A 27,111-nucleotide genomic window follows, 5' to 3' on the forward strand; every position below is an offset into this window, starting at 1 on the left:
GCATGGTTAAAAATAGCAAGTGAGTGTGGTCTGGAAGGAAAAGCATCGAGTATTAAAGCAAAATGGCGCGATCTAAAAGACACGTATAGGAAAAAGTTGAAGTTGTTGATACCAAAATCTGGTGATTCTGGTGGTACAAAGAAAGCTACTTGGCAATGGATGAGTCAAATGAGTTTCATGAAAAAATTTAGCATCGTTGAGACGCCAACATCTTCTAATTTCTTGACAATAAATGAGGAGGAAAGTCGCCGGATAGGCTTGCTGTCAAACGACACTGAGGAGGACATATCTGACTTGTCCCTAACTTTAGATGATCCAAAGCCAGACAGCCCAGCTTGCTCTTCGTCAGCAAGTGCCGTTAGTAATACTGAAATCTCTAAAGCACCAAATTTCTCTGGTAAAAGAAGGAAAAGGGATGAATCACTCAACCAAGTAGATTTGGCGATTTTATCTGAACTAAACAAAGATAAGGATGATGATGAGGATAGTCTGTTCATGAAATGCTTGATTCCGCAACTAAGAAGACTGGAGCATAAAAAAGAAAGCATTAATAAAATGCCAAATTCAGCAGCTACTTTTTCAGGCAGAGTTTGAGTCCAGTTTTGAAGATCAATGATTTCTTCTGAATTGCTCCTGCTAGATGGAGTGTTCTAGTTAGGTCTTGGCATGTAAATGTGCAAAACAAGTACTTGAAAGTTTTGACTGTTACATATAAAAACAAATTCACAGCTTATACACATACAGTCAAAAAGAACTGCTCAGGTTTTGTTTAGTAATGTTGAATAGATAGCAATTACCAAAGAGCTGGATCCACTTGTTATTGAATATACTATTATTTTTTTCTCAGAAATTTCATGTAATGTTTTGGCATTTTGTGACAACAATACCCCTGATAAACTATTTTTACTAGTGGGCAGTTCTTTTTGACTGTTTGTGTAAGAAAAAACAATCAAATTAAACAGTATCTGTGTGTTATGTGTTTTTTACAAGATTGGAAACATTTTGGTTCTGCTCTTTAGCTTTTAATACTCAACATTAACAAACATCATTTATTTATGTACACATTTTGCCAAGGTACTGCACCAGCAGGTGAATTGAAAAAGTTCTTGAAAATGTCTCGGATTTCTTTTGCACTTTTCTTGCAGGCATTACCATTTTTGGTTTGGGTTAAGGATTGATAGCCTGTATCCTTATTAACATCTTCTCTCCAAGCTCCTGGCACAATATCTGCATTTTTGTCTTCAGAATCTACAAATCCCGGTGGGCAATATCTTCGCTCATGTCTGGGCAATGTTGATTCATGGAACATTAAGAAATTATGTAAGGCTACCACAGCTTTGACGATACCAATGCAACGCTCAGGTATAGCATCGATTGGTCGCTTGAAAATGCGCCATCTTGCAGTTGAAATGCCAAATGTATTTTCACTAACTCGTCTTGCCCTCGATAATCTGTAATTAAAAATTCTTTTGCCATGTTCCAAATACCGTCCACCATATGGCTTCATAACATGACGTCCTAATGGAAAGGCATCATCTGCAGTTATTACATAAGAACATGTGGTGTTTGTGTTAGGCAAATTGCAGTCTTCTGGTAAAGACAACCTTCCATTATAGAGGGCATCTTTCATTCCACACCGTTCAAATATACCACCATCGCTTGAACTACCAATAGCACCTATATTCACTAGCAAATAGGAATAATGTGCACTGCAAACAGCCATCAAAACAACACTGAACCAACCATGAAAATTAAAGTACAATGAACCAGTGTTGGCAGGACAGTGGCATCTTACATGTTTGCCATCTAGTGCCCCAATACACAATGGAAAATTCCACTTCTCCCAAAATTCTTTCGACACATCTTCCCATTCGTTTGTTGTTGAAGGACATTGGACATAGATAGGAGATAGTGCCTTCCATATTGCTAAACATGTCTCTGGGACAATCTTGTTGACTGTAGAATGCCCCAACCGATAACTAAAAGATATGGTTTGATGAGAATCCCCAGTTGCAAGATATCTTAAGGTTACTGATAGCCGTTCAGCCGGCGAAATGGCTTCCCGTTTCTGGTTAGACTTAATTATCAATGGGGCAACTAACTGCAACAATTTCTCAAATACAATCGGTGACATACGAAAATATTTAAAGAAACTTTCGTGGTCTCCTAGTTGCATTTCTCTGACCAGATTGGCATACTCTCCTTGCTCCTTTCTTTTTTGGAGAATAGGTCGGACCCAAAATCGTTTTCTGTATTTTGCCTTCCTTTTTTGATACCTTTTTCGTAATAACAATAATATTAAAAGTTTTCTTCTGCAAAAAACTGCCATGTTTTTTATTTAACCCGCAAAATTTTGCCATACAAAATAATTTCATTTTATTGGTCAATTAAACAATAGAAAATCGTGCGAACAGCGTTGATGATCGTGATAAGTGTGTATTGAATTCGCCTGTGTACGCACGTCGCAATTCGCAAATCGCATGCGATTTGCGAATTGCGAATGAAGTGGAAATGGGCCTTAATACGTCACATCCGTATAATATTTCAGTAGTAAAAATTCGCACGCGTAACCCAACTTTGAGCAAAAATTTATTGATGATCCCGTGCTTCAATATGCATAAAAATTATACCAAAGTGATCAGGAAAGATAGAACTATTTGATTATAGAAAAAAATCGATACCCAAAATTTCACTTCAGTAGCACTTTTAATCTCACTCATGTAAAACCAACTATTCACTTCTTGCTTCCAAATCATCGACACTGCCGACACCTCCTTCTCCCTTAAAATCAAAGAAGCACTCCACATTAACAAAACTAACCCTGACCTCAATGTTCAAGTTTTTAAATTCAATACAATATTTAGTTTATAATAAGCTTGGACATTCCCATTAATTTATCTTATTTCCTTATTATTGTTGTAATTTATGTATCATATTACTTTTATATAAACCTTGTATCATTTATTATTTCACTTATACTGAAGATGGCATCATGAGATGTCGAAACATGTCTATTTTAAAAAAACTTGTCGTGTATTATAAATTTTAATTATAATCATTTTTCATCGTTAAGAATGAAATTCTCTTTTTCTTTATTCAAGGTGACACTTTCATGAACGCAGTGTGACACTACTTTACATTTGACAATGACAGGTCATGGTTTATGGACTCGTGTGATGAAAGCCAATTAATGCTAATTTTTGGGGGGCTAGTTGAGTAAGTTGTGTCTTGTTCAGTTGTTCTTCCCGATTTCTGAAACATTTTAGACTATTACATAACACATGCTAGATAATTTGATCATTAAATCATAAATGATAAATCCAACTTAAAAGAACAATTTTCGCTTTTGATAACGGTAAACTTGTAAACTGCGTTCATTCGTAATACATTGTATTATAGATAACTCGACTTGTTTACTTTTTGCTGGCAGCAGATTTTTTTGAGTGCGTTTAGACAATACGAAGAACGATGTTTAACCTCTCTTGGGATCAATCTTCCTGCCAGCAAAACGTAAACAAGGCAAGTCATCAATTGTCAACACAGCCACCCCACAAGTGTGGGATACACACTTCCACAACCCTTTTGGCACAAACCACGAGTGACGAGTCCTTGGAACGCTCCTTGATGAATAAAAAAAAGGAAATTATGAGAGAAAATGAAAAAGTAAAAGTAAATAATGGAAGCATCTTGATTCATGCAATTACACATTCGATCCATTGTATTTTAGAATATAATACATAAATAATATAACTAATGTTTTAAAGGGTTCCAGTGGTAAGAGGCTGCCAAGCATGTCAAAAGTTGTATGCATACCTGCTGAATGTCATGGTAAGTGTTAGAAATATGGTGGCTATGAATGAAACATGTCTCTTTCTGCACTATGAGGTGAGGTTACTGAGGTAGGTCAAGGTGTTTCAAGATCAAGCCCTTTATTCATTAATGGACTTTGCACAATGGATAAATGTTGATCCAGCATATACTCTTAATTGGTGTGTTTGGGTGTGGGTCAAAGTGAAAAGTTTGTAATTTTTGTACCTGAGACTCTAAATTTACTCACATAAGAGCCTTGTTTTCTCAAAATTGTGCTCCTGAGATATTGCGTGCATAGTATAAACTTCCAGGTCGTGGTGTGTGCAAAAAGTTACTTTTACCTAGTTATTGGTGGAACATGAGCACTTGGTGAATAAAATGGGAATGAACGTTTGATGGCTTTGAAAATGAATCATGAACTTTCTTGTCAAAATTTTTAATCTAAATAGGTCCATGCTTTATTACAAATCAAAGTTTGTAAGCAGTGTCTTCCTTAAAAATTATAGGCCTTACATGGTCCCACTCTAATTTTGAGGTGTTTACCATGTCCCACTAGACTAGCCTGCTTTTTATTTCCATGCATAGAAGACAGTATGTTCAAAATACATCAATAATTAGGACATTTTGAGTATTAGGTTTTTTTTTGTAATAGAGAAACCAGCTGAAGTCTTTGTCCATTAAACAAAACCTAAAAAAAGTAGCTTACATAGTGCAAATTATTTCTTTCCAATAGATTTTCTGTCTAAAATGAAAATATGTCTTTTATTATCTTATGAAATGTCTAAAATTCAGGTTTCATTTCAAACTTTTACTGGCATAAACATCCAATGTTATCAAAATAACTATTGTTTGTTTAAAGTTGTTTCAAAGTTGTTCAAAAACCCATAGTGATTGCATTTTCACTCAAGCAATTCTGAAAACCAACATGGAACTATGGATTTTTCACTGGGATCTTGATAAGTCAAAAAACATCCAGGAATGTTGAATTATAAAAGTAGAAAAATGATGTTTTTAAAAGACCAGATGCACAAAAACATTTCTTTAGCCTACTTTCAAAAGCTCCTGCAATCCTTATATGTTTACAGTTTTGTCTATCATGGGGTTGAAAAAGGCAGTTTTAGTCAAGAACATTTTATTGAATCACTACATTTTTCAGCCAACAGTTTGCTGTTCAAAGAATGCATCTTATTGGCATCAACTGCTTTGAAAGAGGGTGAAGTGATTGCACTAGCAACAGACACTGTGTATGGCATTGCAGCCTTGGCCCAGTCGACAAGTGCTGTCCAAAAGCTTTACCAAATAAAAGGACGAAATTTTGAGAAGCCAATAGCAATCTCTGTTGGTCGTATTAGCGATGTGAACAAGTATGTGATGACAGTGTTATTTTTTACTTTTAAAATTGGCATGTTGTGTTTCTTAAAAATTGTTCATCGTTTGAGCAATTCTATGTAATGGTCATTACTATGTTTGTACACCACCAATATGAATATTTTAATGACAAAGCAATTTTTATTTAAAATAACTTTAAATTTGACAAGCATGGCTTACCAAGGCTCCCTTGGACATCACTTCAGATTTAAGCATTCAGTAAAATGCAATTGTTTACCCACGACTATTGTTTCATCTTTTTTTAATCACAAATTATTTCATTATGGACATTTGGAATATTCAGGATTGATAGATTGGAGCAACATTCACATTAATACTCTGTTTCCTTGAATAAATGATAGGTAGTTTTCTTACCTACAATCAATATGAAGATACAGTGCTTAGAATCAATATCTACAACAATACTCCCTACCAATATCTAGATCCAGTGCTTAGGACCATTACCTAGAAGCATATCTATGTACAGCCAATATCTAGATCCAGTACTTAGAAACATTACATAGAACAATATCTACAGCCAATATCTAGATCCAGTGCTTAGAACCATTAGCTAGAACAATATCTACAGCCAATATCTAGATCCAGTACCTAGAACCATTAGCTAGAATAATATCTACAGCCAATATCTAGATCCAGTACCTAGAACCATTAGCTAGAACAATATCTACAGCCAATATCTAGATACAGTGCTTCGAACCATTACCTAGAACCATACCTGCAGCCAATATCTAGATCCAGTGCTTAGAACCATTACCTAGAATAATACCCTCTACCATTATCTAGAACCAATGCTTAGAGCCATTACCTAGAACCATACCTACAGCCAATATCTAAATACAGTGCTTCGAACCATTACCTAGAATAATACCCTCTACCATTATCTAGAACCAATGCTTAGAGCCATTACCTAGAACAATACCTACAGCCAATATCTAGATCCAGTGCTTAGATCCATTAGCTAGAACAATATCTACAGCCAATATCTAGATCCAGTACTTAGAACCATTAGCTAAAACAATATCTACAGCCAATATCTAGATCCAGTACTTAGAACCATTAGCTAGAACAATATCTACAGCCAATATCTAGATCCAGTACTTAGAACCATTAGCTAGAACAATATCTACAGCCAATATCTAGATCCAGTACTTAAAACCATTACATAGAACAATATCTACAACCAATATCTAGATACAGTGCTTCGAACCATTACCTAGAACCATACCTACAGCCAATATCTAGATCTAGTGCTTAGAACCATTACCTAGAACAATACCGTCTACCAATATCTATAACCAATGCTTAGAGTCATTACCTAGAACAATACCTACCGCCAATATCTAGATTCAGTACTTAAAACCATTAACTAGAACAAAATTAGTAAATAAGCAAAATAGGCAAAATAAGCAAAATATATTCAAATAAGCAAAATATCTGCATTTGTCTGCAGTAGCGCCGGCAGAATTTTATATGGAAGGGGACAAAACACCCAAAAACATTTCACTTACATGAATTACGCACTGTTTTATATAACTGACATTTTCAAGCTACATATGTAAAAACGTAAGTGTGCGAAATAGCGCCTATGTCTATCAACCCAGTTCATTTTGGGCCGTATGTTATTTGCAACTTGCAAGTGTATTAACTTTAGACTTTCCACGTGTAGTACTCTCCAGGGGCGGATCCAGTTATTTTCGTGACACTTGGCAAATCTACTGATAACATACAAGAGCTGTTTATAGAGGGTTCATTAACGTACCCTCTCCCCCCTTGATTTTTTGAGATCTAGGCTCTTGGAGACGCAATTTTCTGCAATAATATGTAATTAGGATGAGAGTGGAATTATTATTATTTCGTACATTTTAAGCATAAGCAAGCCTAATGATGCATGCACATTTAGTCTATACTCAACTAATATTAACACATACACGATACTGCGCCTAAATAAGTTGTACTTTAATTATGTTATTGCTTATGAGTTGTCATGATGAGAAGTAATTATATATTCTACAATAACAGACTAGCGTGCTTATAAATACTAATACAAATCGACATATCTAACAGGAAGTTTGGAATTTGATCTTTTAATTTCACTTTTTGGAGATCGTAGTTTAGAAAAGTCTTATCGCGAACTGCAGTGTTGTCGCTTCTTTTAAACAGAATCTTGTATTCTTGTTGATTAGCACATTGCTCTTGAAGCTATTTTCTTTAATTATATCACCTGATTTAGATTGACTGCGAAATATCTCTTCAATATCACTAAAACTGTTGTCATATGTTCCTATGCTTGTTGTAAAAGACGTTTATTGAAGCATAAAAAGAACAATTATGTGTTCTTTTTATTACATCGTAGAGCTTATCAAGTTTTTTGCGTATTGATTCAGATTTCGCAATAATTCAGGTGAAACCACCGAACTGAAATACATGGAACGCTGCCTAAAGCAAATTCTTGAAGCCAAATCTTCATAGATGATGAACGGATCTTTTATTTTGGTTCCGAGACAGGGCTATTTTCATGCGAAACTCCTGTCAATTATCACTTATGAACAAATTCTAACAAAAAAATCCACTTCATTTGAGGACCATGTATTGCAAGTATATCAATAATCGACTTCAAAGTTCCCACATGTACGCTCGTACCCCTTTTTAGTCTGTGGTTTGATTTCAGAGCGCAACTTCGTTTTTACTGACAAAGGAAAAACAATTTATTCTTGTTAATCATAAAATTCGAGGAACGGATCCTTTATTTTGCATTGCGATACAATGTTATTTGGCGATACAGGGCTATTGGGCGATACAGGGTCATGCAAAACTTCTGCAAATTGTCAACAAATTCTAGTAAAGAAAATTGATTATTTTATGAAATTTAACGTATTGTATATTTGCATTGTCAATTCTGTTCTTGTCAGATGGGGCAAGGCAACCTTGGATGATGATGCGCTATCACACTTACTGCCTGGGGCTGTAACTCTTGTTTTTGAAAGACAACCGGAATTGAACAAAGAACTCAATCCGTACACAACTCTCGTTGGAATCCGAATCCCTGATAACGCATTCATCAGAGAACTCGCTTTGCATTGTGATGCACCATTAGCATTAACTAGCGCCAACAAAAGTTCCACGAAGAGTAGTTTAGATGTAAAGGTAATGTCTACTGATTGAACTTTTTTTATATTGTGCATTTGCTTATTTTGCTTTGGTTGAGCGATAGAACTTCAAAACTTGTAGCCTTAACAAGCAATCATGTATTTGATACTGCGTTTTGCGGTCAAGTTTTTGAATAACAAAAAGATGAGGTCGTTTAAGGTTTCTTATGATTTGTTTTTAATTTTATGACAATAAGAAATCGAATATAGTTATAGAACATTATTAAACAGCGCATGATACAACACAGAGAAAAACCTCTGTTTCGTTTGCTTTGTTTGAAACGGCAGTGAAACTTCAATAATTGTATTCAACACGATATGAAATGCACGAGAGGATATTGAAGTTCAAGAAATGCCGTTTATAATGGTATACGTTGCTCTATGGGATGCACGCAGGATGTCTTCTATATATTTCAATAAACTAAAACTTCCTCTATGTGAATATTTTGTAACTCTACTTGCACTTTCGGGCAATTCAAAGTTTAGACTTCAATAAATGCACGACGTTTTACAAGTTTGTACGACCATTTGAATTTAACATAGCCCAAGGAAAATCTGTGCACCCTCCCCCCAATGCTCTCTCCAAACTTTACCCTTATCCCATACCTCACACATAGCTTTGTTACGTCAGTAATACCACTGATTTTATGGCTTTAATTTTCAAAAGCAAAAACCCTAGTATTATCAGGTGTGAATGGACGTTAAATTGTCAGTCGGCATTCTGGTGTACAGGGTTTACAAGGAAGTTGGATGATGTCAGAAAGATGTTGAATTAGGAATGATAGAAACTTCCTTTTCCGGTTGTTACATGTCAGTTCTTCAGATTGTTCAGCAGGAATAATATTTTGATACATCATCTAATTCGACACCAATTATCAACATATAGGAATTTGAAAATCTTTGGGAACATTTGGCGATCGTATTTGACGGTGGAAAATTGGGAGATACTGAAGAATGCCGCAAGGGATCGACAGTTGTAAATTTATCTACGCCGGGAAAATATAAAATCATTCGTGATGGAAGGTCAGTATTGCCTTCAGCTAATTCTCCATGTGGAAATTCTGGATAGTATTGGATAAATGGAGATTAGGCGTATGCCTGTTTTGGCGGTCAGCACCTTGCGATTAACACATTCTAATTGTCGTTTTAGTGCATTATCAGAAACGATAGAAACACTACAAAATTTTGGATTATCGGAAGATATTCTGTAAATTTAGGAAAGGTAAGACTAAGCAACTTTTAGTAGCTCTATAAAGAGTCAAGTTACGTGTTTTGCAAAAGCGATAATTTTCTGTAAAGCTGTCTTTCTGATTTGGACTTAAAATTTGGCTGTATGACCTTCACGTGATATCTTTTTAAGAAATATGTTTTGTTGTTCAAAATTGATTGATAAGATTGCTCTGCGTTTTTTTTTTACTGAACTCAACTTTAATACAGGTGTATAGAAAAACTGAACTTTTGAGAAAACGTCGCTAAGTTAATCAGCGCATAAGCAGTATAGCGGATTACCCAGCAGGCTTATTAAGCCTACATGCCCGTGGTATCTACAAATAATTAGTGTTCAGTTTTTTTATTGAGGAAAATTGGCTTTCGTACTATTTACTGTTTAAATGCGCGATGCTCGGAACTCATGTAGTAGTGGCTTTGTCAGTTACAAACAAAAGCTAGGAAGTGCAAAAGCAATGGAGTGTAAGGAGTACGAACGTCGTCAAGAGACTGGACTTAGTGGGAGGAATAGATATCACCAGATCCGTAACGTTTTCATAGCCTACAGGCCCCGTAGCTAGTAATCAACTACTCTACGCATTAGGTTTACAATTGGTGGAATAAAAACATTTGGTGGAATAGGTTGTTAGACTTCCATTTTTTTAAGGATTATAGAAAAATTGCATTAAAAATCAAAAAATTCAAATATAACCCGCGCTCTGAGTGCCAAGCGTTTGCGTACGCATTAGCCGAATTTCCTGAAACTTTATCAGCGCGAACAACACGTGCTATATTTTATCTCTACGTGTTGTAGTTGTTTTTTATCAGTTGTCTGTTTGTGCTCGAGTTATTTCAAAACGTGCTTCTCAATAACACAGTTCTCATCCTAAAATTGGTTTTTGTTTGCGTCTTGCGACAATTTTAATGCCAGGTAAAACATTGTAAGTCCAACTAACTATTTGCACCAAATTTTTTTGCAAATCTTGCACGCTGATGAATTTAGCAACGTTCTCCTAACAGTTCAGATTTTTTTCTTATAGCTATACCCTGTAAAAATATGTGGGGTAGAAGTGGAATCTAAAACTTATGTTTGGTGCATTCGAACGAATGGTTTTATGTCCGCCATCGAAGGAATTCTCTTAAATTTTTCTTACCATTCACCAAAATTAATGTATAATGAATAAGGTTTAATGAAAATGTATCAGTAATGCAGAAGATGTCATTATTTCCAGTCTTTTCGCTCGTTACCAGAATATGTGAGCGCACGCTAAAGTATGAATCTAGACAAGAATGTCAATGTAGTAAAATCTGGCTTCATACAATTCTACATGATTTTAAATTTCCAATGTTAGGTTTGGCTAAAAAATTGAGCATTATCGACCGCTTTGTCGACATTTGCATTCATACAGAAAAGCACATGATTGACACAATCATAGCTCCACCATTTGGCGTAGCATTATTCTTCAGTTGGTCCTAAATGTTCGGTTTTTCGTGTTAGCTGCAAAGGAATTCATTTCGTACTTTACCGTATGCCTTGCGGACTCCTTTTTTTCGTTTTCAGTCTTTTTGTAATTGGAAATTTTCCTTCTTTCATCGCTCGTCCACGATTTTGGCGTATCAGCAAGGTGACGTGATTTCAAAGTCGAGCGTCCTAACGGCGAGGTACTCATGTCCGTTGAATTGTTCACATTTCGATTGTTGAGAGAGTTTACATCCATTGAGCTTGCTTTTCCTTCTTTCTGTTCGTCTTTCGTTCTAGCTTCCGCCTTTTTTCTGTCGTTCCCAGGGTTTTGGAGATCTGTTGTGAACTTAATATGACCTGAGTGAATGAATTAAAAAGAAATGAAATAAAAGTTAAATTTTATCTCTTACTATATAGAATCGATGGGAAAAGCAAAAATGGCAAAAGTTACAGTTTTTACATGAATGATTAACTTAGCTCCCAATAATGTCGGCAATTTGATTCTACATTTTGATTTTATTTGTATAATAATCAGAAATGATTATACAAGTTATGTTTGCATTATGCATATTTTAAATAATTTGATATAATGAATAGAAAACACACATGGTACGTTGTGGGATGATTTGGTGCGTTGATTGAATTCCGATTTTTGTCGGCGAATAGCGAGTGCTTCTTTGAACAGTACACTTTAACCAGTGCTTAACTTTGAGAGCATCCTCAAAACTATTTGTCTTCTATTAATAAAATCAAATTACATGAAGTACGAGTACCACATTCAATGATACACAAGTAATATGATTACTACTGATGATGACCAAATAAAGTTGAAACGTATAATCGAAATGTTTACATTATTTTGAGTTACCGTTACTGCGTATTTAACAAAAATACTCAGGGATCCCGAAAAACGAAGCTTTTTTTATTGAAAAATAAAAGATGTTTACCTGTGCAAGCTTATGCAAACCGAGGAGACCTCTGTGAGAACTCAAAAGCTGATCAGTGCAAGCCCGAGACCCCGAAGATCGAGGATTACGCCTGCTCGAGGGTTCTCACAAACGTCTCCGAGGGTTTGCATAAGCCAGTGAAAACACAAAAAGATCTTTTATTTCTTTTATAAAATAACAATTTTGCGAAACAAACAAATTCAAAAGAAACGTTTTAATTTTTTCTCTAACTTGTATCCATGATTGATTTGTAAATTCTCTTTAATTGTTGAGCTCAGTTCGATTTGCATGCACATGGTAATGCAAACACGGCTATAGACCATTCAGCGCACTCGTTTTAGGATTATTATCTGTATGGCAAATCAGTGCGGGAAATCACACATATGCCTGGGAACCAGTTGGATCTTTCCACTTTCTCATATTATCAGTGGCTTTTGTTCAGCGAATTAACTGAGAATAGTTCGCTGGCAATTTCTTGAAAACGTAAATTTTCCAAATTTCGTACGCTGTTTTCACAAAAAGGACCGGAGAAATTTTTGAATTTACCTGGCAATTTCCCTTTTGCCACATTTTTTGTATCGATGAGTTCATCCAAACATCCACTGCTGCTTTTTTGTACATTTGAATTCACGACAGGATTATTTTCGGCAGTTTTCAATTTCAGGGTGTCCGAAACCTTCGCTTTGAACAATTTATTACTATTAGTGAGCGTCGTATCTTTGGTAGTTGACTTAAGGGAAGGTATTGGGGAATATTGTTTGTCATTTTTTAATGCCTTTTCTTCGGTAAAGTTCCTTTTTTCGGTAATGTTCTTTTCCTCGGCAAGGTTCTTTTTCCCGATAACTTTCTTTTCTTCAATCAAGTTCTTTTCCGCCATAAAATTATTTTCTCTTGTTATATTCATGTTTCCAACAAACCTCTTTTCCCCGGTAAAGGTCTTATCTGCCGTAAAGTTCTTGTCTCTAGAGAAGCTCTTTTCCCCAGTAAAGTAGTGTTTCTCTCCCGTGAAGTTCTTGTTTCCAATAGAGTTTTTTTTCTCGGTAAAGTTTTTTTCTCCCGTTAAGTTCTGGTTTCCTGAAAAGTTTTTTACCCCAATAAAGTTCTTTTCTCCCGTAAAGTTTTTGTTTCCAGTAAAGTTCTTTTCCTCGATAAAGTTTTTTTCTCCCGTAAAATTCTTGTTTTCGGTGAAGTTTTTTTCCCCGAGTAAGTTCTTTTCCCTCGTAAACTTCTGTTTTGCTGTTGTATTAGTTATATATTTTGCGCCTATACCACCAATTTCCGAGCGGTTTACGACTACAACCGAAACGCACTTGTCCTTACTGTTTCCTGTTCCCCCCATTTCATTTTTGGATTGCGTCTTCGTGCTACCGGACTGACTTTTTAGAGTCCTGGGCACGAACTGCATTGTCGGTAAAGGGGACTGTTGCGAAATTGGGGAGCATCTTTTTGATGCCAATGGAATTTTTGTTGGAATGTTCTTCATACTGGAGGGTTGTCTGTCTTCAATGGCATAATTTTGAGTTGTGTCAGGAGTATGCGCTATCAGTCTTTGCGATGAACACGTGGTTGAGTGACTCAGATTTCCTTTGCTTTCCTGTCAAAAAATGCATTTATTTAGAGTAAAAGTAATAGTTCTTTCACATTTGTTTCTCGTCATTTTGTATGATATCTGCCTGTTGTGAGTCAACCAATAGGCGAAGCTTAACACTCGTTCATGGTCTTCCTATATGGGGTTAACCAACGGGACGTTTTCACTTTTTGAATTGTTGATATCATTGAAGTGAGAAGCATTTGCATTTTTTTACTGACAAGACTCAACGTGTTTATATGTCGAAAGCGATTTTGACAGCGTTTTTTACTGAATGCTACAAACAGAACTATGCTTGGTAGACATAAAATACATGCTCCAAGTGTTCTACTTGGTTTAAGTATTCTACATGCTGCAAATTTTCTACCTGTTCTAAGTATTCCACTCAAATCCAAGCATTCTACATACCTTCCGTAAGTTTTCTACCTTCTCCAAGTATTCTACCTAGTCCAATAATTCTACCTAGTCCAAGTATTCTACCTAGGCCAATAATTCTACATAGTCCAAGTATGCTATCTAGTCTTAGTATTCTACCTAGTCCAAGTATTCTACTTAGTCCAATAATTCTACCTAGTCTTAGTATTCTACCTAGTCCAAGTATTCTACCTAGTCCAATAATTCTACCTAGTCCAAGTATTCTACCTAGTCCAATAATTCTATCTAGTCCAAGTATTCTACCTTGTCCAATAATTCTACCTAGTCCAAGTATTCTAACTAGTCCAATAATTCTACCTAGTCCAAGTATTCTACCTAGTCCAATAATTCTACCTAGTCTAAGTACTCTACCTAGTCCAAGTATTCTTCCTAGTCCAATAATTCTACCTAGTCCAAGTATTCTACCTAGGCCAATAATTCTACATAGTCCAAGTATGCTATCTAGTCCAATAATTCTACCTAGTCCAAGTATTCTACCTAGTCCAATTATTCTACCTAGTCCAAGTATTCTACCTAATCCAAATATTCTACTTACTCCAAGTAGTCTAGTGCTCCAAGTATTCTATCTACATCAAGTATTCTACGTTCTTTTTACTTACTTCACGTTTCTCCCAAAGTAAATGTTTCAACGTACCTTGATTCCTTCAGTTAGCGTTTTCTTATCCTTACTTCCCAGATTTTCCGGCTGACTTTGTTCCCCATCAAACACGACGTGATCTTTTTTAGCGTCTGCATTTATTCTTAGCGCTCCTTCATCTTGAAATATGTGATGTTGTCGACCGGCTTGCTCTCGTTTAAGCATACCGGGAGAAACGGTTGTGCCTCGTTTCAATACGACTCCCTTCTCCGTATAGAGATGCGTTATGGTTCCTTTGGAGTTATCACCATTTCCTATGTGTGCCATTTTCTCTGGCATCTGTACCAATATTTCTTTGTTTTCGGTTTTTCTCGATTGCCTTTTTGTTTCTTCATTATTTAATACCCTTTTTGAATCGCTAAAATTTTTTAAATCCTGTTTGTCTCGAACTTTATGGCAAGTACTTGATGGAATGACCAAATTTCTCGAAATCTCCATGCTGGTCCTTCTTGGAGTGCTCGCAGCACTCGAGGTTGAATCGTCATGTTGCGCACGTCTTCGTCGAACTTTCGAGGATTTTCGCCGTTGTTGATTTCCTTCGATGAAGCCTTTCCTTCGACCTGTTCGCGGACTGCTCATGGAATAACGTGAACTGCTCGCCAAGTATCTGCTGCAACGACGTGCTGGCGAGACTTTCACGAGCGCCACTCGCTTTACCGTGCATAATTTGTTCTTGATGTCGATGTTTGGGTTCGTAGACGGAACCGACGCTGATGTCTGCGCATTGTTTGTACCTTGAGATTTTTCGTTGTTTTTCAACGCTTTCTTTTTTCCAATCATTGCCGTTTTAAAACACTTAAAGGGATTCTCCATTATTCCTGTTTTTGGCGAAGATTGCTTCACTGATTCCTTCTTTTGATTTTCATGAACGTCGTTTTTAGGCGACTTATATTCCAAGTGCGATGTTACCTCTGACTCTGTTGTTGCTTTTACCGCCGACTTGGGACAGATCAGCTTTCGCTTTTCTTTCTCGTAACGCTGTAAACGACGTACCAACAGATGGTATACACATGAATTTTTCGTCGCCCTGAAATATACATAAATCTTTAAATCATTTTATAGAGTAAACTTGTCATGCCCAAACCCTGTTTGTTTGAACACATTCACATTGACTTTGTTATGTTTACAATTCACACAGAAACGTACTTGTTTTGAATGACGTCACGTATTACGTCATCTACATTCAATTGCAACTGTTCCTCTACGTGATCCAAAATGCGGTCATCCAAGTCTTCTTCGCAAAGATAGTTGGGGCATGGCGCGAGTAAAATAGGATCGTCCGTTGTTATCCATGGGTGTCTCGCTGCTCCCAAGATGTTCAGACGCTCTTTGGGATCCGGATTAAGCAATCCATGAATCATATCTTTACAAGCTGAAAATTGGACGTGCGGACATAGATAGCATAAGTGGCTATGTGTATGTGGTCTTTATTTACACAAAGTATTGTGCCAGCATTTGCTTCAAAACAAGGAAAGAATTTCTTTCTTTCGAAAATCCGATTATCAATGATTACGTAGGAGCAAAAGTTTATGATTAAAATTTAGAATTAGCGCATTCAAAGATTAAAAGTGTAAAATAATCTCTGTTTTGCAGCTTAATCTTACCTTCCGATAGGTATTTGGGAACTGGATTCATCTGTCTTTTCAGCATCTTGCTGTACAGTGTCGTAATGTTGAATGGTTCTATTGTGTATGGTAAACGTCCTGTGAGCATAGCGTAAAGATTCACGCCACTAAAATGAGGAAAATACGATCAAATTTGTAAGAAATGACTTGGCTAACTTGCTAACTACTGAAACCAAGCAGCGGAATTGCGATGGGATTTTATTTTAAGCGCTTTTATAGATTTTGTTTTCTGACGTCATTGTTGCCCTTTTCGAGCAATTAGAATGGACATTGACAGGCTCTGATCTATTTTTGTATGGAAAAGTGGGAATCAGTGTGCTGAAATACTCTGGTGTGAACTCTCAATCGTTTTCCAAGTTAAGCGCGGGCCACACTATCGTCGAAATGCAACGAATTTCGTGACGAGTCGCTCGTCAACGAGAAAATATGACGATATGCACGAATTCGTCGCCGTTGAGCATGCACACCGAAATCGTCAACGAGTGACGAGTATTCGTTGCATTTCGACTCGTCACGAAATTCGTTGCATTTCGACGATAGTGTGGCCCGCGCTTTAGACTTAACTCCTGACTCCTCCAAGTACTTACATGCTCCAAACGTCAATCTGCGGTCCATAATCTTTGCGTACAAGAAGTTCGGGTGCGGCGTAGGCTGGTGAGCCACATTGTGTGCTGCAATGGTTCTCGGTATGCGGATCTTGTGAATAAATTGTGTTGCTCAGACCGAAATCTAGGTGTAGCGATTTACACAAGTTTTAGCTTACATGACGTTTTGTAAGGGACCTTGTCCAACCGTCTTACGACGAGTAAACTTTTGGGAAACTGCACTTTCGACAAAATGTACGAATATGACAGCAAGTATGCAAAATATTGATTTATACAGGGTGTGTAAAAAAAGTTGAGCCCTGAATTATTTCAGAACGCTTGATTTTTTACTAGTAAGAGAACTTTGTCAAAAATCGTTGCAAACAGGTCTTGCACACCGAAACTATAAATCGGAAGAACAAATTAATTAGCTCCACCGATTGCATTTGTTTGAAATTCAAGAGTTACAAAAGAATGCAAAGAATAAGAACAAAATAGCAAGTACTGGTTTTTTTTGGTGAATGTTTTTAACAGTAAGGCCGCGTAGCGAGCCTTCTGAAGCGATGGAGATTAACGAAACGAGACAGAGTTAGACGGTACAGTCAAGAAATGTCCCAAAGTTTATTATTATTACGTAGTAGTATAGTTTCTCGTGAGTAACGTGCACTCGCGAGTTTTTTGAAGACTGCAAGTAGCGCTCGTTCTTCGGACTCACGCTATTTCGCTGCTGTCTTTAAAAATGTGCATGTTTATCCTCAATTGCACTCGAAATTATACTATTACCTATGCTAATTAATTTTTGTGCGCGAGCCCGGTTTTGAAGGACCTTCAACAATAGTTCTCTCTCCTTTGTGAAAAAACTCGCGTTTTCAAAAATGGTAGGACCAAAGAACGTGAATGTACTTAGAATCACCAAATCTTGTTGCTTATTCCGAGCGCGTCTTATGTTACTTTTCCAAGAATCAACTTTTTTGATACACAAAATTTCCAGTAATGACATCTGTTTTCATACATTAATGAGTATAAATCGCTGCGAAATAGACATACCGATTATTTTTATATTCTTGTCGGCATCCAAAAGAAGATTTTCCACCTTCAAGTCTCTACAAGATATTATAGCCACAATAAGAGGCAACAATGACAGCGATTGTGCAATTTGAAATTGACCTGGCCATCCCGAGACAACTCGGACATAGTTGAAATTACCCTGCATTACTTTGACTTTAGTATAAATGCAACAATGTCGGATTCAGGGTCAGAACACAAATCCTCCATGCGAATACAACATGTTCATTGATAACCTTACCTATGAATAATACCAATACGATGCAAGTACTCAATCGCCGATATTATTTGTCTTGTGAATTTTCTCACTTCTTCTTCGTCGAGTTTTCTCCGTTTTACGATATAGTCCATGAGATCCCCTCCGTCTGCAAACTCGAACACGAGATAGTAGCATTGTCCTGTCTCGACGATCTCTAACAGTTGTACGATATGTGGATGGCGAATCATTTGTAGTAGTCTCGCTTCTCGTCGCATGTTCTTCGAGACATATCTGTCCTTCCGCGCGCGATTTTTGTCAATCATCTTGATGGCGACCTACGTTGTGGAAATAATTGCAGTAAAGGTCAGGAAAATTGTTTGGATAAAACCATCGTTTTTTTGTTTGATTTTCTTGCTAGTTTTTAGTCAAAATAGCCGAGGGATAACTGTATAATAGCAAGTGTGCATACAAAGCGATATTATGACGATTTATTGAATTAAAGAAGAGAATTTGATTATTTGATTATGACTTATTTTGTCTGAAGTCTTCTTATTCGCTCGTGTTATTAGATTTTCTTCTTTTGTCTTGTTGTCCGTATCTTTTTTCATTTTCCGTAAGGTGATAATTATTGTCCTTTTCTTCTCTTGTTTTGTTTTTCATCTCTTTTGCTGTTCGTGGGCTTTTTCTCATTTCACGAATTCAGTCGTTTCCAGTAGCGTGAAATATCAGTGCGCATGCGCAATGTATGAGTTGGTCTTTGACAAACATAATTCTGAGTTATTATAACTTTGGCCTGTTTCATACGTCGCATTTTGCATTAGCCAAATACATTCAAAACAAAAGATAATGAGGAATTTTTCTCATTTTCTTTTGTCTCTAATGCATTCGGCAAATTTAAAATCCGACGTATGAAACAGGCCTTTGTTGTTGTTGTGCCGAATAAACTTAGCAAATTCCTGTTGTACTTTGGTTGTGATGAACATAAAAAAAAATCTGGTATTTTTCTTCTAATTTATTGTCGTAATGGTGCTATTAAGAATCTTATGTTGGGCTATTAAGTTTATAATAGAATTTAAGGTCTGTTTTGTCGTTTTGCTTCGAATTCAAGTCAAAATTGATCTTCATTTTGAGAGTTCGTGTGCAATGTAAGAGTTGGATCTGCCTATTATAAGAAATTGTAAAAAAATGCTAGAAAATCCTGATTCCATGGCCACGAACCATGTTTTATTATATCGCTGGCTGGAACATGCTTGTCTTTCCTGGTGTTGACGTATGAAGATTTATGTCGGCACCTATTGTTTTTGAGCATTAACATGTTTACGAAACAATCGGTGTAAAAAACAACCCTTGCGGTCATTTTTAATGTCTTCTCAAAAATCAGACGTTTCATATTCCACCAAATGGCTCCCTATGACCAAAAAGGTCATTATGTCTTAAAATCTGATATCGACGATTTTCGTATGTACGCGTGATTCCATACCTGGGTTTCCTGCCAAAATTTTGTTCCAGTTGTGCAAATATTTCTATTTAATTTATCGCGTCCTCATTCGATTTGTATGTTTCACTGGTGGCCAACCTTATATTTGTCCTAAATATGGAGATCCTCATCAGTGATTTGTGTGTTCACAACATAAGTTGTTTTGTCGTTCATCATGCTACTAAGGTTGCCTGCAAAACCTCATGTCAGCAACCTCGTCGGAAAATTTTTTGATATATTCCTTCGACCATCAATTGATAAAGTATTATATTTACGAAATCCAAGTATTATTGTGGTAGATTAGCGAAAAATTGCTGCTTCTCGTTTGCACTCTGTGAAGAACTGGTTAGGGAGCGAAATTTTTGCGCGAAATAACATGATTCGTTGAATTTTGCTGTTTTTCGTTTTTATTGTAGTTTGGAGTAGTTTGGAGTTCTACTTTACGGAAAGCGAACTTTTTTTCGCGTGCTGAGAAATATTGCCTGTGGAACGAGTCACTTATTTACAATTCAAAAATCCTAAATATTGAAATTCGAAATAACTTAATTCTCTGTTAGAATTGACGAATATGACCTTGAAATATGCGACCGATTTTTATAATTGACAGGGTACAATAATCTTCAATGCAGTGCTAAGTCTCACAATTAATTCCAAGGATAAAAATCCAAAGCACATCTGTAAGCTTTTAAGATGTTTACACCTAGCGCTTATTGTTTTTACGCAATGTTGAAATATTGGGAAAAACTGATTTTTTAAACCTTCATGACTGCAAAATTGATGTCAAAAAAATTCTGTTTTTGTCGTTATGAGGATCGAAGATATTTTTAACGAGTGACGTTTTTTTCTTTTTCGATGTAATGTTGAACACATAGCCATGTGATATATGTTGGCTTATTTTAAATAGTAACAAATAATGAATTAAATATTATTTGTTACTATTTAAAAAAATCTTGGAAATTTGCTCCACTGTGCGGACATGTGGCTACCCAACCGAACATGCTGCATGTTGACCCTTTCGGGGGCGAATTTTTTTGAAAAGTTATTTGCCATTTTGTTTGGTGATTGTCGCACTTTTGCTGCACTACCACAGAAAAGGTTAATTGACTAAGATTAGGATGCTTTGTTCATCAGCAAATCAATATTCTTTGTTTCAGTGCATGATCACCATGCTTAGCCCACAGGCACATACATTACATATCTTTGCTTCCAGCACAAAAGCTTTTCTCCGCTGGGAATTTGATATAACTTCTGTAATAGCAGAGAATGTATAGTAATGCACCAGTGAGATTACTAGGTTAGCAAAGTGTTCAGGCATTAAAATTTCACAGTAGGCTGACTTTTTATGCACCGTTATGTATCATGGAGAAAAATTTCATGACGCTAAGAACTAGGACTACGCGCTGGCTATGCAATGTGGTCTCTTACGTTTTCTTATTCTATATTCTAAGGCAAATTTTTTATTTACAGTCTCCACACAATTTTTCAAATTTGACGTTTTACCGATATAGACCGTTTGCACGGTTCACAATGTTCAATTCATAGTGGAATGGAAGCTAAGAAAACATTGTCATTAGAACGTCATAATTTGTTTGTATCATGAACATTTTACTTGGTTTTGTTTCAACCGTATTGTCAGTGCATGGTTGGTCCAATAGTGGTTTCGCGCGCACCACGAGCCTAATATATCCATGTGTCAATTTTTTTTTTGTTTTTCAGATGTCACCGTTCAATCTATTTCCAAACACTTTTTAATTAAGAATGGCTTGAAAAAATGTCCCCCTGCATGTTAGTGCAATCATGTTAATGATGAACTGCGCCAAAATTTGCATTGCTACCCATCTGATGACAGAACACTAGCTATCTGAACGTTTTCACATTCCTCTTAACGACATTTTTGAGATGATTTACGAGCTTTAAATATCAAAGTGTTTTGTCAATCACATCGTTTTGTAATCGTCTGTAGGTTGGCAATAATTGCGCTTGTAAATTATAAATTTCATGTGGCCATTTGATGTCATCTATTTAAGCAATATTGTTTTTGAAACAATTCGTCACGATACGTCCAAGTTACACAGATTTTGTGTAAAAACAAATGTAATTTTAATTACTGTACAGCTCTACCGTACCTTATGTTAGCAGGACCAATATAATGTTGAAGTATTCAATCTCTCGAATTAATTTCGTTACTCAAAATTTTCAGTACATATCCTTGCCGTTGCTGTATAGTAAACCGTGTTTATTAAAAGAATTTATAGTATTAGTCATAATCAGCTCTTGTCATTAAAATTAGACAACCCAGCTGCTGAACGCATTTGGGGCTTATCATGTGGTTGTGACCTCCAGATTATGGGGCTATCTTTAAGGGATCATTGACCATATAGCTACACGTTTGTTAAGACTTCTTGAAAAGCAATCAATTTGCTCTCTCTGTCATCGATTTGTGTAATTGTGCAAAGGCCAGGATGTGTTACTCGATTGATATATGTTGATATATGTTTTCTAATGTTTCGCAATGAACTGCAAGTTTTGCAAATTATGTTACCTCAATACAACTAGAAATGCAAAAAGCAGACGAAGTCAAAGAGACAAGAAATTGTAGCTAAACAACCTGCGATATTTTCCCGAGAAAGCAACAAACGCTCAAAACGGTATTCTTCGTCATTGTTCCCCTATAGCTGTTAGCATTGCGCATGAGCAGCGGCTATCCTCCAAAAACGAGAAAATTTTTGCCGTGGAGTAGCTCAGTCCTCCCCACCATGCGAGAAACGTTTAATTAGGGGGCGCAAAAAGATCAATAATAGAAGGGGGGCATTTTCATTTAAGAAATGAAAGAAGTTTATTGTGTTTGCATAGGCTTGTGCAAACCGAGAAGACCTTTGAGAGAACAAGAGCGCTGATCATTGCAAGCCCAAGACTGAAGGTCGAGAGTTTACACTCGGAGGTTTGCATGAGCCAGTGGAAACACGAAAAACAACTTTTATTTTATTTACAAAATAAGAATAATGCAAATTGACAGTTTTAAAACAAATGTTATATTTTTTCGTTAATAATGTGATTGATTTGCAATTTCCCATGGATTGATTAATTGATTAATTTGATTGGTTGAGCTCAGACCAGTTTGCTCAGGCAAACACAGCTATAGACCAATGAGCACACGCGTTTTATTTTTTTATTTTATAAATATTCATATGTTATGATCCGTAATAACAATTAATTGAACAATGTATATATGAACATTACCCCCTGAATTATTGGCCGTCTGCGGTCTCTGATCATTCAGCCTTTCAGAAAGATGTATACTTTATGATTGAGAAAAAATTACCGGCGATACCAACGATTGTATTACAGTATTACTTACCGATTTACATGACTGAGGGGGGAAATGAGGTGGTCGCCCCCCGGCCACTTTTGGTCGTCCTATGTAAATATTTACGTTATTCAGTCATTATAAAAGCTATAGATTTCCAAAGAAAAATATAATACTAATGATCTGAAATTTACATGGCATAATCAAATTTGCGGGCTGACTGCGCAACTACTGGGAAAAACTAGCAGTAAAATAACAACTTCTAACCCTTTCCGTGTTATCCCATTCAAATTCCTTGAAAAACCACGAGAATAAACCTCTTGTATTTACTTAAGTATTTGTTCTCCTATTAAAACATTCGTTTCATTTCTGTAGATTAAATTATTACTGATGATGGCAATGATATGTGTGGCGTGTATTTTTGGACATGTGAGTACAGCGAAAGTGTTTGCAACGTTTGTCGTCAGAATTATTTGTACATCGTGGAGCGATTAATGCCAATAATAAAACTAGAAATGAAAAAAATAGGAATTTTTTGTTATGGGAAAAAACTTATCAAACTGTTGGTAGCGCAGCCAGCACCACTTTTTACTCTCGCTATGTAAATACTTTTGTATTCACTGACCGTGATAAAAATGGGTTTCTAAACAAATGAATAATGGTAATTCTTCATAATTTACAAAGAACGAAAAAAAATCTGCTGGCTGACTACGTTAGGACCGTTTCAAACGTCGCATTTTACATGAACCGATTGCATTAAAGAAAATGAGATAAAATGCTTCATCTTTTGTTTTAATTGCATTCGGCTCATGTACAATGCGACGTTTGAATCGGGCCTAACTGTAGAATTCTTTCATCCTACGCTTTAGGCGATTCGAGCAAACAAATGGCAATGATTATTAAAAATTGCATAGCTTCTGTTACGAGTACTTTATTTAGGCGCATTGAATTGTCTTAATATCGTGCATGTTTGTACCTCGGTCTCCAAACCGCCCCAGTTAATCCTACGAAAATATTTGTTTGGACTTATAATTGTGCGCACATTTTATAGGTCATGGGAATATTGCCTAGTAAGACAAGAGCTTATCGTGTTTATGCGATGTAATCAGGTCTCATTCAAACTATGGTTCAAATTATGACTGCGTTTTTTACATTTTTAAAGACCGAATGTGTATAGATAAGACCTTTGGAGAAACCTTGTTTATTCGAGTGCGACGACCATTATAATGCCAACCCCTCTCTCACAAATTTAGTGAGGAAGGATAAAATGCAAAGATGAGAAATAAAGAGATAAGCGCTGTGATCATGGCTTCGACCCATTCAAATTATGACAATGTTGGCATTGTAATAACGCATTGATGCACCAAGTAATAGATGTCTTGTAGTTGCAGGGGTCGCAAGCGACACGCTATCTTTAATATGACGTTGTATGACCACTTCGAAAACACCTATTTTGATTATGCATAATTATGAGGGTGCGTTAGTGCACGTATTGTTTTTGTGGATGGGTGATCTGTTCTGTGTTGACAGGAACTATTGCTCTGTTTGTTTATATTGATAGCAATTGCTTCCGATTTCATGTGCTACTTCACTTCAAGTTGAAAACATTGCGGTAAATTATTCGCTTTCTGAGCAGCGGCAATTTTCAAATTAGGTTGTAGTACGCAGTACCCGAGATTTTTGGAGTCTGTCCTACTTAAGTGAGACGATAACGTGCAAATCGGCCATGTTTAGCTTTAATCTTTATTTCATCTAATTTCATTTCGAGATCTTCCATGTCTAATGCAATTATTTTTTTTTGAAAGTGACCCTTTTTTTCCCGCGTAGGATTTTACAGCTTTGTAAATGATGCAGAAAGACAACATATGTAAATTGAATTGCTTATACGGATGGTCAAGTCATTTAGTACTGTACAAAATGGTGTGAACATGGAACTTCATTTGAGTTGAATCGCTTGATTTGTGTATTGTAACGATGTCTTCATACTCGTGTCGATGTAAAAATTATATAGCTTGTGCTCATTTAGTCGAAATGGCCATCTCGACTAGCCATCTTTTTTCAGTCGATACATACATAATCAAATTGAAAAAACAAGGTTGTGAGAGGATTTTTCAATTAAAGCGGTCCTTCTTTGAAAGATTTGCAACCGAATGCAGATCTTAGGATTACATGTGTGAATATTCTCATGTTTTTTTTTATGGTGTTTTGACGAGGTCTTTTGATCCAATTAGGTTGGGGTGATCGAATTCCGCGCGTATTATGTTAATTTGTGCCAGTCGCAGTGCGTCAGAGTGAATACGTATTTTGCATCAATTGCGTGTTGAGCATGGACAAATACAGCTGTGAAATGACGAGCGACAAATATGACAGCAACTCGTGCTGTTCGCGTTGTCTTAAACCGCACAATTACAGTAAAAGTCCAATGCATTTGCCGTGATCTAACAAATGCTAACGAGAGCAGACAAAATTTTGTCAACATTGTGGAGGAATGCGTAGTTATGTTTTATGTCGGTGCTGTCGTTGAAACATATTGTTGGCAAAGATTCGCGTAATCTCGTGGCAACATCCTTTTCCGATACATAGATACGACAATAAAGCATGACAATGCACATTATCTCGGGTTGTCGTACCTAGAAAAGTTCTCAATTTAATGAAACGCTGATCGAATGATTTTCCCGACTGAGCATGTACAGATTCACAATTACATCATGTCGGAATTTCACATGTTATTATTTCCTTAATTTACGATAAAGAATTAATTACTTGTCTTTGCTATTTTATCGTTCTAAAAGAGCATTTATATCGTCTATCGACTTCGGTTTATATTTTAATTACACATCTGATTTTGTGAAGCTGATTGCCTACTCATTTCATCATAAATACAACCAGGAGGGCTTCAAGACTCGACTTAAAGACGAAGTGACGAAATACGCGGCGTCTCGAGGATGACGACCGAAATAGGTCGCGCCGTCTGAAGAAAAAATTATATCATTTGCAACAACTGTACGCTCACGAAACGATTTATTTTCCAACAAATTGCCCGATGTTAATCTATTTCTGCTTTGTTACCAAAATGACTTAATGCAAATAGGATGTAAAGTTACTGCTTAATTATTTCAAAGCAAAATTTGAGCTTTTCTAATGCATCGTCAGAGAATTTATAAACGGCAGCTATGGGCCTCATTTTCATCGACATACTTTGCCATCATCGCTGTGCTGCTGAACGTTAACATCTCTCTAATAATACTATATGTGTTGATGGCCTGTCGTAAGATGAATGCTTAGCGACAAGATCAAACAGAGTTATGCACTCATTGTAGTTAACGTCGGCGAACATCGCGAAGTGATCAATGAGGATGTTAATTTTTGCGGATTGCACACGAGTTTTGCCATTCCTGACGTGTTATAACGTTATTTATTTTGTAATGCGCATGGTGTATTCAACAGTGTAAATTTTACTGATGAAGGTATTTTATGAAAGAAAGTTGTTACAACAGAACAATACCTTCTCGCCTGTTAAAACGTGAAAAGCTTCCTTGACCTTTGCGAACGATCCTTCTCCGACTGTTCGGCCCAGTAAATAGTTGCCTACTCGTTTGCATTGCGCGTATTTTCTAATATCTTCGCGCGAAACGTTTGTAACTGTCGATGGTAGCTCGTCCTCTTCTGATTTCACCATGTTCGCACCATTCAAAGCGGTAATGGAGGCCCTTTTTAGGACCGTTTCACGACGATTAGTCAACAAAGACATAAAGAGACGTACGCATCAAGCCGTATCGTCTATGGGAATCATGTAGGTGATGTTGCTCTTAATGACGAGTAATAGGAACTCTAATCATGAGGGAAATATGATTATCATCTGACACTGGCTACTGGGTAAAAACTGGAGTATCCGTCAAAGCATCGCTAAGTTCTTTCATCACAGGATAAAATGAAAATCTCAGGATGCCATTAATACTACGTCACAGCGGTTATCTGGGAAGTCGAGCTTCATGTTCTTAACATGTGACCGAGGACTCCTTTACCTTATTTGAAGGTTTGAAGGAAATGCCATTGGCAAATGACTTTCGATGTACTTCGGATATTAAAATTGAAACGATTTTTTATCTCCGATAACACCGATGTATTTTTATAGAAATGGGATGAAGATAGTTGGGGCATCTTCAAAGTGCATAAGTCGCGAAATTTTTTGTTGTTCATATAAAAGATCTCAAAAAACTGCAATGGACTTTTT

The 27,111-nt window shown here is 36.4% G+C and overlaps 3 protein-coding genes across 7 annotated transcripts; 1 reads left to right on the forward strand and 2 right to left on the reverse strand.

The window, feature by feature from the left end:
* Positions 1-1,045: 1,045 nt before the first annotated feature.
* LOC124441646 (protein ALP1-like) lies at positions 1,046-2,176 on the reverse strand. The gene has a single exon (XM_046992109.1). The coding sequence runs from the start codon at positions 2,174-2,176 to the stop codon at positions 1,046-1,048; it is 1,131 nt and encodes a 376-aa protein (XP_046848065.1).
* A 1,149-nt stretch (positions 2,177-3,325) lies between these two features.
* Positions 3,326-23,529, forward strand: LOC124441392 (yrdC domain-containing protein, mitochondrial-like). Of its 5 annotated transcripts, none has more exons than XM_046991857.1 (7): positions 3,326-3,669; positions 3,765-3,828; positions 4,967-5,174; positions 8,109-8,343; positions 9,232-9,368; positions 9,496-9,567; positions 11,431-11,853. In XM_046991857.1, the coding sequence occupies exons 1-6, from the start codon at positions 3,469-3,471 to the stop codon at positions 9,554-9,556; spliced, it is 906 nt and encodes a 301-aa protein (XP_046847813.1). In that variant the 5' UTR covers positions 3,326-3,468; the 3' UTR covers positions 9,557-9,567; positions 11,431-11,853. The 5 variants fall into 5 exon arrangements, with proteins under 5 accessions (XP_046847813.1, XP_046847812.1, XP_046847811.1 ...); XM_046991856.1 differs by lacking the exon at positions 11,431-11,853 and adding an exon at positions 10,592-10,763; XM_046991854.1 differs by lacking the exon at positions 11,431-11,853 and adding an exon at positions 23,253-23,529 and having other exon boundaries at positions 3,328-3,669.
* On the reverse strand, positions 10,718-26,766 carry LOC124441391 (serine/threonine-protein kinase MARK2-like). Its single transcript, XM_046991853.1, has 9 exons — positions 26,383-26,766; positions 18,136-18,428; positions 17,877-17,932; positions 16,833-16,974; positions 16,225-16,352; positions 15,767-15,992; positions 14,618-15,647; positions 12,507-13,554; positions 10,718-11,370 (listed from the first exon to the last, which is right to left on the reverse strand). Exons 1-9 carry the CDS (start codon positions 26,626-26,628, stop codon positions 11,015-11,017), a joined length of 3,525 nt encoding a protein of 1,174 aa, XP_046847809.1. The 5' UTR covers positions 26,629-26,766; the 3' UTR covers positions 10,718-11,014.
* Between the last annotated feature and the right edge of the window lie 345 nt (positions 26,767-27,111).

This window comes from Xenia sp. Carnegie-2017, unplaced genomic scaffold (genome assembly GCF_021976095.1).
Source record: "Xenia sp. Carnegie-2017 unplaced genomic scaffold, XeniaSp_v1 HiC_scaffold_20, whole genome shotgun sequence".
Lineage (NCBI taxonomy): Eukaryota > Metazoa > Cnidaria > Anthozoa > Malacalcyonacea > Xeniidae > Xenia > Xenia sp. Carnegie-2017.